The sequence below is a fragment of the Amblyomma maculatum genome, chromosome 3 (assembly GCF_055883805.1).
Source record: "Amblyomma maculatum isolate TAMU_Amacu chromosome 3, ASM5588380v1, whole genome shotgun sequence".
NCBI classification, from domain to species: domain Eukaryota; kingdom Metazoa; phylum Arthropoda; class Arachnida; order Ixodida; family Ixodidae; genus Amblyomma; species Amblyomma maculatum.
The window spans coordinates 159,454,814-159,467,066 of NC_139346.1; the positions used below are offsets into that span (position 1 = coordinate 159,454,814).

Here is a 12,253-nt window from a genome sequence, read left to right on the forward strand (position 1 = left end):
GCCCTATAATATTTTAGCCTGCATTGCGAAACAATCACATGTAAATAGTTTTATTAATTCCAACATGCTGGAACCTCCCACTGTATCTACCCTTTGCAGAAAGCAGTGAGGAACAGGGAGTTATGTGTGCCTACACAAGTTTTGTACTGCTTTTTTTTTTAGCTTGTTTTTCTCATCCTCTTGGTTTTTCACAAATCAATTTGCTCCAGCGAAATCTGCACCTGGTCCAAAAGCTTGCAACGCGCATAAAATTGAGTTACATAATCAATCGCAGACACGCTTGCGTGCAGCTTTTCGCGCGCAGTGCGCTAGTGATCGTTGCGCGCGGGCATTCTTCGATAGGCAGGTGGTATTTATTGCAAATCGCTGCTTGTATTGCTTCCCAGGGCATTAGTATTGTGCAAGTTTAATGCATAAATGACGCTGGAATTTTGCATGCAAATTTCGCTGGTTTCGCTTTCTACCGCGGAGCGTGTCTGTGGCTGATCTAGCAACATTGTAGCCATTTGTTGTTACTCGCTCTTTGCGCTGCTAGTTGAGGTGTGCTAAAGTTCCATTATCCGAGTCATTTTGGTCTCATTCTTCTGTCACTCGGATCTGTAACTTTACCTGAATGTCGCTTACGTCCTAACGCTTGAAGACGTCTAAGGCCACAGGTAAATCACTGGCTCCCTCATTTCGGACCTAGCTGTTGCAATCCTTCGGTCCACTCGCCAGCGCTGCCCAAGTCAGTCTGACGCCGGAGGTGTCCGGCACGCCTGTAAGCTTCGTCATCTTCCTGCAATTCCTCTAAGCGTCACGCATAAAGCTAACGCAGGTGTTCCGATTGGCTGTTGCCATAGCTGCTCTATTGTTCACGTCACAACGGTGTCGAGAGCGGTGCGATAAGCGCACCTCCCGTGCCGTTGCGGCCCGTCCCGTCCCGTCTTGCTGAACGGTTAATCTCGGGCAGCGGAGTGAAGGGTCGTCATTCGTTGCAGTTCGCGGTGTGAAAATGCCTCGTCCTAAACGCCCTCCACCTCCTGCCCCTGCTCATGCTCGCAGGTTTGTCGACATGCCTTACTACGTGAGTGACGTGAACCCAGACTACACGGCAGCACTGGGGTTGTTCCAGCACCTCACCACAGAAGAGCTACAAAAGCTATTAAACGACGATGCCCGAGTCGACAGTATGGTCAAGGATCTCCAACAGGTGTGTCGTCGTGCGATTACGTTTGTTTTCTCGTCGGAGTGGTTTGATCGCCGTTGTCGTTACTTTTGTGTCAAGTGTGTGAACGTGTGTGAAGCATCGCCGTGACCTTAGGTCGTGTTTCCTGTGCCTGTTCGCGAAACAGGACGCCTCCTTGACGCTGCAATCGTGTCGGGAGAATTTTGGTAATGTTGCATCACATAAACGCATAACGTCAACCATGCAGGCTGACGTTATGCGCATGTGCCATTATGAATCGAAACTTAATGGCAAACATTCATGGTGGGAAGAATGGGGAAGTTTCGTGTTATGATTCCCTGTCACATGTCGTTGTTTTAGCACTTAAGCAGCAGCCTTCAAATGGTGGTGATTGTTAATTCAAGACTGTTAGCTGAAGAATAATTGCTTTAGACTACACTATTTAACGAGTACACTGTAGCTGAGATAAGAGAGGTTATGCCGTATCATGCAATTTAACAAGTACACTGTAGCTGAGAGATAATGAGAGGTTATGCCGTATCATGCAATGGAGGCACTTCACCATCCAGTTTTAGTTGGCCAAAATTTTTCAGTGATAGAGGTTTACCAAGGCCTTCTTTTAATCTTCAAAAGCAAGAACCCAGCTTTTGCGCCCTGACAATAGGTATTAGTTTACCGAGCCATTTTTTACTTCTTTGTTCGAAAACATATTTATGCAGATACCATTTTGCTTTGCCATAATGACTGTCGTTTGATGTCTCCACAGCATTCAAGGCAACTGTGCAGTAAACTGGCTTGTCTTCTCTTGGCATCTTTTAATCTAACAGTGGTCAACATGTCTTTTTATTTGCCTTCAAGAATCTCACTTTGCACTCTTTGCAGCAGATGAGATTGCACATTGTCTTAAACCTATCTTGTTAAAGATTGCAGTATTTGTAGTGCACATAGAGTATCACAGTAGGCACCAGCCATTTTGAAAGAGACAGGAAGAAGCTTTTGTCAGAATGTTGAGAACTACTCTGGATGTAGTTTACTTCATTGGGGTGGGCTTACAACACTCCGGATGCTCAACCCAAGACAAGAGCAAAAGAAGTGGCTTTTCAGTGTTTTGTGTATATGTAGGGGAAGAGGGAGAAACAGGACATATAGCATCTTTCATTAGAACGTAGCTTTACTGGGAAAGCTTGTACCTGCTGCTAAATGATCAGCAGACAGATTCATCAAGCGCTTTGCACACAGGAGTGATGAGTGACTGGCCACCGTTGCAGTATTTCTTGGTTTTGGGGCTTGCTGCCTCATTTTAGTGGAATACAGCAACACATAATTATTTCATGTGGTAGTGGTGCAATAGGTTTAGAAGCTGAGAATATTTTTCCTTTAAGTTTTGTGTCATTCTTTTATAGTTGTGCTTGCAGATTTCTACATGTATCTCTGTATGCAACCAGACATCTTTTTGGTCATCTATCTGATGGTTGGATGTTTCCTTGAAGGTGTCTAGAGGTGGCGATGCATTGGAGTGCACACAGTGGAGATGCATTGAAACATATAGTTGTCACTGCTGGTCTGGTGGCATCACTTCCCTCCTACAAGAGAAAATTGGTGATCGGTGATATCACTTTTAAAGTATGTGTTCGCTGTAGCTCCCCGGCCATTACCCCTTTGACTGTTTTTGCCGTACAGGTACTTCGGCCGCATTCCGTCCCGCGGCATTTTTTCCGTTAGCGTGTAAAAAAATTTGACACTGGGGTGAATTTTTTTCTGAATATTCGACAATAAAAAGGTTAAGATGCAACAGCACTTCCAAGCATGAATGTTGATGAGAGTTTGTGGTTCTGAACTTGCTGCTACAATGTCTACATGTAGGCTGAGTGCACAGAATACATGGCAAATGACTCTTCACTCATTTTGTCTTCTATTTCTGTGCATTTGAGTAGTTTGTACTGTTTTAATTTTGAGACTCTTCACATCCTTGGCTGGGCCCACCGTGCTGCTTTCCTTATAATTCAAAGGTACAGTTCCGTTCAGTGTGAAAGGTGACAATTTAAATGTTCGACTACTGATTAATGCTTAATTTTACAACAAGCATACTTTTCCTTTTTTGTAACTAGCATTTCTCGTGGCGTATATTTCCATAGAGAACTTCAGTGCACAAGTAACAGAAAAAAATTGCCTTTTTGTGCAAGCAGGTTGCTCTGCTTTATATTGACCCCACCGCGGCGGCTAAGTGGTTATGTTGTATGCTTTTCGATAGAGGCGAAAAGCGAGGCACCCATGTATTGTGCGATGTCAGTGCACGGTAAAGAACCACAGATGGTTGAAATTTGTGGACCTGTCCACTACTTTGTCCCTCATAGTGCGAGTCAGTATGGGACATTGAGCCCTATAAACCAAACCGAACCATTCTTTATTACAGACTTGTCCTTGCCCAGTGAATGCAAAATAGCATTACAAAAGAAATCGATGAACCTGTCATGGTCGGCAAAGAATTCACATTGATCGGCGCAGTCACAGGAATCAGTGGGACGTATCACTACACGCACCTCACTGTTGGGAAATTTTTCTGGCTTATCAAAGCTTTGGTTTTGATAAAAATGAAATATTGGCCATTATGTAATGCTAACCTCTCTGTCTATTTTGACTTGGTATTGATCTCTAGTGTCCTACATATGCATAAGCAATCGTCCCTCATGCTTCAGATGTACGGTAATGAGCCAACAATGCACCATTCACTCTTTCCGCATTATATTTGTGTGGTCACGATATGGGCCTGCATAGTTTTCACTTGGCAGTACTTGAAAAGTTGTATAAATTGAAAGAAAAAGGAAAAGAAATAGTGATAGTGCATGCTGAGTATGAAGAAATAACAATGGGGGTTTCAAATGTGTTGCTTTGTGGTTGCTGTGGCAACAGGTGAAGAATGCCGAGAATGAACGTGAGATGCTGCTGGCCAGCAACAAGAGCCTCGCAGACTTCAACCTTTCGCGGGAACCCAAGCTGAGGCAGTCGCGGCAGCAGCTCAAAGAGCTGTACGAGCAGGCACAGGAGCTGATGACCGAAGTGGAGCAGAACAAGAAAACTTTAGGTTAGTCCATTGTGTGTCCTTGTATATGTTTTATCTGCATGTAGATGTTGATGCCGAAGCTGATTGTTACAAAAATCTGCAAATTAATTCTGAAGTAAACTCATTCTTTGAGACAGAGGTTTTTTTTTGCCTCAATGCCACCCAGCTTCTGCAAACTTTTTTCGTGCGCACACTTCATTTTGTTTTCCTGCCTGACTTGATATCAAGAAGTTGTCAGGGTCTTTTGTTTTGCAGCTCTCATTATTATTGCAAAAATATGGCTAATAAAGAAAACTAGCAGTACATACAAGCACTACTTTTACACCTCTCTGAACAGCATAAAAAAAAATTGCCTGTTCAAGTTACTGTTTGCACTTGTATTTAAACCCTCTGAAGTAACCCTCTTTGGAAGGTTTGCGATGGTGGCGTGCATTGGCACAAATACATTGTGAAGTCTGTGTCTTCATCTTGTGTTGTGAAGCCTGCGTCTTCACAGCTTTGTCATCTCAACTAGTTTGCTAATGTGAATGTTTCGGGGAGGAGGATGTTTTGGGGTGGTAAGGTAGAGTCTTTGGGGTGCTTAACTGCAACCCCGAGGATGCATGTTCAATCCCTGCTGAATTTCATGTACTGTGCGATGTCACGGAAGGACCCCAGGTGATCGAAATTATCTACAACCCTTCACTACGCCATCCCTCATGGCCTTAGTCACTTTGAAACGCTAAAAGGGTAGCAAAGGTAAATCGACCAAAAAAATTAATTTCATTACCAGAAAACTATATACAATGTAGGGAGCAAACCTGTGTAGTGGCGAGTGTAGGGAATGCCCCAACGAATTTAAATATAGCATCAAAAGCCTGGTATTTAAAAATGGCTCACATTAGTGTTCATTTAATGCTCTTCATCTTTTTAATACTTTTTTTTTCTGTCTTTACGAAAGCTCCTGTAAGTTCTAAATGATTTACTGCAGGTTTAGTTGTTATGGGCACTTTTGTGGAGCTGTGAAGTGAAGTTTTTTATTTGTTGTTCGGGTTGTTTTTACTGCGTGTTGTTGAATTTCAAAGGTGTTCCGTGTTATTTTGCCCATTCTTGGCAAGAGCGGTTATAAAATGAATTGGGAAGACAAAGTTCCGCGGAAAACAATTTGTGAAGGAAGATACGAGCGAGAAGCTAAATCACGAGCAGTCCCTAGGGGATTGTCAGGGTGTGCGTACAACGGTAGCCTCAATAGGGGCAATCCTGAGATATGAAAATTGTCACTTGTGGTGCTGAGACTTACTGCAGCAGTTAGTAAAAAACATTAAATGCTGTTTAGAAAACAGTCCTAATCGTGTGTATTTTGAAATATTTCTCTCGACTGCCCTGGTAAGGCACGTGCTGGGAAGGCAGAGTTCCATGGCTTCTCAAGTAGCAAGGAATGATGGAGACAAGAGAAAAGCCTTAAGAAAGGCTTGAGGAAGATACCAAGAAAGCAAAAACATATATTTCTTTCTTTTCCGCATGCTTATTGAACTATTGCTGTAAATATGGAACCACAAAACTGCAATTTTCTCAATTACATTTTGGAAATTCTGTCAACATTAATGTACATTTTCTTAAATACTGCTGATAAGTTGTCAATGCAATTTTTTCAGGTTTTATTACAACCTCTTGTCAATAATCAGAACTTGAAACTAGGAAAATAGGTTGGACATAGGTGCGAAATTCTCTCTTGCAGTTGACAAATTGATAGGTGCGAAATTCTCTCTTGCAGTTGACAAGGCGGGCAAGTTGACACATCATTTCAAAGAGAGGTAAACCAGCTCAAAACATGAGATAAAGAAGAAATAAAACGACACACAGTGCATTCTGTGTCATTTTTTTCCTTCTTCGTCCTGCGTTTTGCACTGGTCTGCCTTTCTTTAAAATTCTTGTTATAGCTACTGAGAGTTACATTTTTTTTTTTCCCTGCAAAGTTCGTGCTGAGACCAATGTTCTTATTTCTTTTTCTTCAGTGTAAGGTCACTAACACATGTAATTTGCATGCGAAAATCAATGTCCACATTATTTTTTGTTTCTGAGAAAAGGTGAATTTGATTCTTTTGTTAATTTTTGGCCCTCATCTACCCAAAGGGAAAAACAAACCTTGTTAAGTAGTACAGTAGTGTGGCTTTAAAGCCTCAAGCATTATCAGTAAACAAGAGATTTTCAAATTAAAACATGCAGTAGGTTTTGAGGTGTGAATCTGAAAAATCAAAAATACCCATTTACCCTACCATATACCAGCAAACACCATAAACCAAACCTAAGGTTTCTTGCTCAGAAAAATATTTTTCTTCTCTTGGTTGCTTAGTTGAAGACAGTCAGATTTTAAAAACTGATGTAGGTATACTTTAATGCTCTCCGTTGACAATATCTGCATCTGTTGTTTGGGTTTGAATTTAAAGAGTGTACCTTGTAGTCTGGTGCCTAGCTTTTCTGTACTTCCATGAAGGTGGCTCTTTTTGTCTGTGTACATTAATTTCTGAAACAGTGCAAATTGTGTAGGGTTTTCAAAAATTTTATATCTGCACTGCAAATTTAAGAATGTTCTTAACGACTGACACTGCGAGCATGTGATTGAACTCCCACATGGGTGCCTTGTACATCTTTCAGACTCCTTGGGTGGCCAGTCATCCCTCGAGACAACGCTGGCATTACTGCAGACTGCAACAGCTCAGGCTGAAGAAGAATCGGAGGTAAGCCAGTGTTATGTGTTTGGTTTGCATTAGTTTGCGTTTGTGCTGCTGATTGTTATTATAATTTTTACTATCCATCGCTACAGACTGTAGTTCATTTTTCTTATATTTCTTCTTCTTTGCTCTTTCTGTGTGCTGTTTACTTTTAGATTACAGTAAAACCGCGTTAATTTGAAGTCATCAGGACTGCGAGAATTCTTCGCATTAAGTGGGTTTTCGAATTAACCGACCACACCAAGAAATACTGACTTCGACTCAGGCAAAAGAATTTGTTGCAAGAACGCACTACCTTTGTTCAGCATATCTCGAATTACTTAAAGTAATCAGAGATGCTGGTTAGCCACGTCCGGTAGTTCGCTGCTCCGAAGGTCATGCTCTTGAGTTAGTCAACTAGGTGAAACATTTTAGAACTTCCACCGTGGCACTCAACAAAACTGTGGATAACGTTCAGCAATCCGATAACTTCACTGAGAGCAGGTGCTCAGGGAGGCTTATCGCTGTCGCGTATGTTCGCAACAGCAGTAACCTCACTTCAAGTCCGAATAGCCTGTCTGCTCACCGCTTTCAAAGTTCAGGTACTCAGCACCTGTACACAGAGTGCATTGATGCGGTCGCAATACTCTGCTCCTTCTTTGTCAAGTGTACATTTGTAGTCTGCATTGGCATCAACAATGCTTGAGACGAAACACTGACCGTGACGTATGGAGTGCATTATGGGTGACACCTTTACTATGCTCCAAAATGATCGCTACCACAGTAGGTGAAGGAACATCCACCAAACTTGCCAAGGCAGGAGAAGTCACCTGATTCGTGGGTACTGGCGTGTCAACTAAAAATGGAGCCTTGGCACCAGGAACATTGCCAATTATAACATCGTAAAGGGTAGTGAGTAGGCATCGTGCACTGGCCTTGCCTGAGAAGTATGGTGAAGGGATCTCAGCCTCTGGCTCCAGAACTCTGTCACTAGTTCCGTCTGCCAAGAATAACGTTGCCACTTTCCCTATAAGCACATATGCAAGAACGAGGGCTTGACGCTCAACAATTCTATTGCTTTCTGGGTCGTGCAACACTGAAGACGGCCATCCGAACACCTCACCATTCATTGCAGCATCTACAAAGGTTTAAACAAAGAGGAGTCGGGCAACATGCAGACACTTCATAGTCCCCTGAACTTAAGCTTGTGCATGACTGTATCATGTCGTGACCTATGACAGAATGTGCACTATCATTCCTTTGGCTACATATGACAATCTGTGACTCTGGGCCCAGTTTTCCCGCAAATGAAGCACTGAAACTGGGACTGTGAGGGAGGAGCAGAGTTCTTGTGTCTTATTTCAGTCAGCTCTAACTTGTCTTTGAAGAACAAGTTAAAGCGAGAAAATTATTGGCCACCTCCGTTAGTTTACCAACCGTCTTACAATCCCGTTCACGTGGAGGCACAGCGAGACTGGAGTGACACTTACTGGTGTTCAGGAACTGCTCAGCTACCACCATGTTGCAGACATTCTCAATTGTGTGGCCCTGTTCTGTTACTTAACAGGATGTCTCTTCAACACTGTAATGCACAGTGGAATTAGATCACCGTGGAGTAAGGCGCAATGTGATCAGGTCAATAAGTCATCAGGGCTGTAGCCTATTTTTGAGGGCTAGTACTGAAGGTGCCTTTAAAGTTTGGCATGAAACAAATCTACATATGGTACCATAGACGGCGAAGTAACTTTACTATTACCAATTGGCTTTCAGAACCTTGCTGAAAACAGCATATTTGCACTGGCATATTCTGCTTATTGATAATCACATTTTCTTGGTGGTAACCTGTTGGTAAAGTATGGTACATAGTTGCATTTAACTTGTTACTGCTCTGGGTGCAGAAATAATCCTAAATAAAGCTAGTTTTAACCAGAGAATGTTGGGTCTTTAGACTACACTGCATTTCAATCAGCAATCAGAAGGCATTGGTCAAATGGTTGGCTTTGAGGCAAATATTTTTACTAAGCCCTTAACCTTGCTTCATGCTTGTAGTGCATGTATATACCACTGCAGGAGGAGCTTTTAAAAGAACTTGAAGGCGGGCTAGGTGGTATGCTTTCTTCGGATTCATCATAGCACATAGTATAAGAGACAAACACAGACAGTCCTGCGTCCCTCCTTCTGTGTTCATCTCTTACATGTGCTGTTATGAATCCGCTGTGAGCATGAGGGGCAGCACGAAGAGACAGGCTTAGAATGTGGAAAACCTGAGTTCACATAAACAGAGACAAATCTGCTGGACATGCCAACTGTTGCATGAAAAAGGGTGACTGAAGTTACAGCGAGTGGTGCGAATGTCTTTGGTGACCTTGCAGAAAGTAGCCTCAAGCTTTCTGGAGGGTGAGAGGACGGTTGAGTCTTTCCTGGAAGAGTTCATAGAGGTGCGCAAACTTGCCCACCTACGGCGCATCAAGGCAGAAAAAATGACCGAGCTGCTGACGTGCCGACTTCCCAGGCCTATGGGGGGCGCACCAAGCCGGCCTGCACCGCCTGCACCCGCATATCCTCTACCTCCTGTCGGCGGACCCATGCCTCCTTACCCTACCACACACTATCCCATGCCAATGCCATTCATGTGAGCCCTTGTGTGCGTGCATTTGTTTATGTGTTCTAGGTCCAAACCCTTGGACGGGCGCAGCAGCTCTAGAGACACACCCCGAAACTTTCCAACGAATGCTAACTGGTGAAAGCGGCCACTTGCAACCAATCTATAGTTTGGCGCCTGTTGACAGTGGGAGATGTTGCCTGTATTTGCAGGCCACTGTTCTAGAGCGTGTGCCTGTAATGGTCCAGGAATGGGTCTTCTATGTACAGTTTTAGCTCGAGCTCACTTCTGTCTAATGCAAGCACATGTTGGGCTGACAGGAAATGTCACTGCTCGAGAGCTGCAGCCTTAGCCACTGGGTCCGATTTTTGTGTTCCCTATGCAGCAGAGAAAGTTGGCAAGGCTGGTGCTTGCTCTTTCGTTTTTACCATTAGTCCAACTACACCGGGAGGTTAGTACGTTTTAAACGTCAGCAGCTTTGTGCCACTGGCACCAGTTAAACTGCGTATCTGGTTCAACGGCCTGTACTGAATAGTGAGTGGTCCACTCTCCTGTTTGTGAATACAGGTTCTGAGCTGCTTTTGAGCGTATATAAGGTGGGGAAGACAAAGCCATATTTCATAGACTGGTTGGTAGCCCAAGGTTGACTTCAAAGCAGTGAATATTGGCTGCACTCGGCATTACTGACTCCTGGCACCAGGTTTTGATTCATGGCTCCTGTGGACAAAGTGTGGCAGGCAGGTCTCTTTTTTTTTTTTTTTGTTTCTTTGCTACATAACACTCTTCAGAAGCATTGAGGCGCTCATGGTAGGCATATCTGATTCAAAAGTGAACACTGTGCTCGTACGCTATACATACTACCATGGCAGTTTCGTCGGAGTGCAGCTTTGTGCAGAGTGGCTGTGCCTCAAACTGATGTTTGTTTAATCTATACCACTGTTATGCTTCGGCCATGCCATACTAGTATTTGGTTTTTGTTGGACAGTAATTTAAGCTCAGAGCGAGTCATGTGGGGTATGCAGTGTGTAAGTTGCCATTTGCTGCTTTCTTTTTGTAACCTTGTGTCGTTACATTGTTTACTTTTGTGAAGGGGAAAAATCAGGTTGCCATAAGTTATGAGAACTGGACTACAAAGTTGCATCAGGGCAAGCCAAGGTAGATAACCGCTTTGTAGCTCTTGCGCTAAGTTATGAAACTACTATTTGCTGTATTTCTGGCACAATATGTGCAGTCTACTTGTGTATACCAGATATATTGAAATCTGTGTTTCACTGATGTGTAATGTCATCCAGATTCTTGCTGCTTCAACCATATTACATTATGAAAAATTACAGCAGTAGCTGCAGGCTGCGTGCGCACTATATCGAGAGAAAAATTTTTTTGTCATGAGTTATGTACTGATCATGTCATTTAGCCAAATTATATTGGCAGCTGGTAGTCATGCGCTGCACTAGTAGACATATTTTTTTTATTGTACACTTCTTTTAGTGAGATGAACTGACACTGCTGAATCGAGAGTCTTGAAACTTATGGGAACAGTTAGTATTACTGCAGATGTTTGCCCACAATTGATGTCTGCAAAACTTTTCGAACATTGCGTAGCGTGTACATGAAAAACGGAAACCTTCACCTTTTATTTTGTGCTCTGTCAAAGTCAACCAGGAGCAAAGATCTTGTCCTGATTTTTGTGCTACGGTATTGTGCATTAGCAGCATGTGAACTATGTACTTGCTTGTGGATGATATATTGCATTTTCTTTTCTATTGTTGCCCAAATTGCTGTTCTTTCAGCTGTAGCTTTTTGACGCTTATTGCAGTACTGATATGGGCAACTTGTTAATTTAGGTCATGCTCTATTTTTTTTTTTCCATCAACTAATGGCTACCCTGTCAGCATGCGAGTTAAAGTGCACAAAGTTTATCTCAGTGGTCACTTGGTTCATGTTCCTGCATCATTGTGTGACACCTCTTACACACGTGTTGCACTTGCCTTTTATAGTTTAATGGATTGTATGAGCTTCCAAAACAATGATAAAAATAGGGATGGGCAGTGTGCCGGGTTGTTTTTTTTTTTCTCCATTTACGACCTTGGTAAAGAATTTTGAGCTGTTTGTTTGCTCCTAATTAAATCACTTTAGCAGAGTGGCTTTCAACTGAACAGAGCATGTCTTCATAAAGCCATCTCCAGTCACACGGTCTGTTTACTTTTCGTTTGCATAAAGTGAATAAAATGAGTGCCATTTTACTACTGAGCTAATATTGCACCATCCTGATCTCCCAGCTTTACGTGATGGTGCCTTTCTGTTACTGCTTAGTTTACAGCCATGCGATTCCCGACTGCAGTGGCTGCATATTCACTGGTGAAAATGTGGTAAAACCTGCATCGTGCGCAATGGCAGTGAGTGTTGAGGAACGCCGGGAGGGGCAAACTAAACTTGATGCGTCTACTGTGGCATCTTTCACAGTCCTTATGTAAATTCAGAACATCTTTATCACACGTGCCATACCATGCCATTTTTACCTGCTGACACTTCTCAGATACACAAGACTGTGCTTTGTAACATAAAAGGCCACTCAGCACCCTTCCTCTCTGCCAGTTTTGCCTTCAGGTGAGAGGCATTGAAAGGCTACGAGGGTCTTCTGTTGCTTTCATTTATGACTCATTTGTATGTTCTGCTGTTCACACTAAAATCATATTATGAAAATGTTGACTGTAGTTGGATCTCCAGTAACC

The 12,253-nt window shown here is 42.9% G+C and overlaps 1 protein-coding gene across 3 annotated transcripts; it reads left to right on the forward strand.

Annotated features, from left to right (window-relative positions):
* Positions 1–521: 521 nt before the first annotated feature.
* Positions 522–11,771, forward strand: LOC146196635 (vacuolar protein sorting-associated protein 37B-like). 3 transcript variants are annotated; one of them, XM_084598405.1, is made up of 5 exons: positions 522–760; positions 1,045–1,192; positions 4,079–4,250; positions 6,864–6,946; positions 9,292–11,771. In XM_084598405.1, exons 2-5 carry the CDS (start codon positions 1,055–1,057, stop codon positions 9,553–9,555), a joined length of 657 nt encoding a protein of 218 aa, XP_084454531.1. In that variant the 5' UTR covers positions 522–760; positions 1,045–1,054; the 3' UTR covers positions 9,556–11,771. The 3 variants fall into 3 exon arrangements, with proteins under 3 accessions (XP_084454531.1, XP_084454530.1, XP_084454529.1); XM_084598404.1 differs by having other exon boundaries at positions 522–656; XM_084598403.1 differs by lacking the exon at positions 522–760 and having other exon boundaries at positions 874–1,192.
* Positions 11,772–12,253: the final 482 nt, after the last annotated feature.

What these genes read in the sequence shown, in the direction of transcription:
- LOC146196635 (XM_084598403.1), top strand. Translation starts at nt 995, where the DNA reads ATGCCTCGTCCTAAACGCCCTCCACCTCCTGCCCCTGCTCATGCTCGC. An exon ending in GCAGAACAAGAAAACTTTAG is followed by an intron (nt 4,251 to 6,863) that starts GTTAGTCCATTG and finishes TACATCTTTCAG; the next exon opens with ACTCCTTGGGTGGCCAGTCA. An exon ending in AGGCTGAAGAAGAATCGGAG is followed by an intron (nt 6,947 to 9,291) that starts GTAAGCCAGTGT and finishes GTGACCTTGCAG; the next exon opens with AAAGTAGCCTCAAGCTTTCT.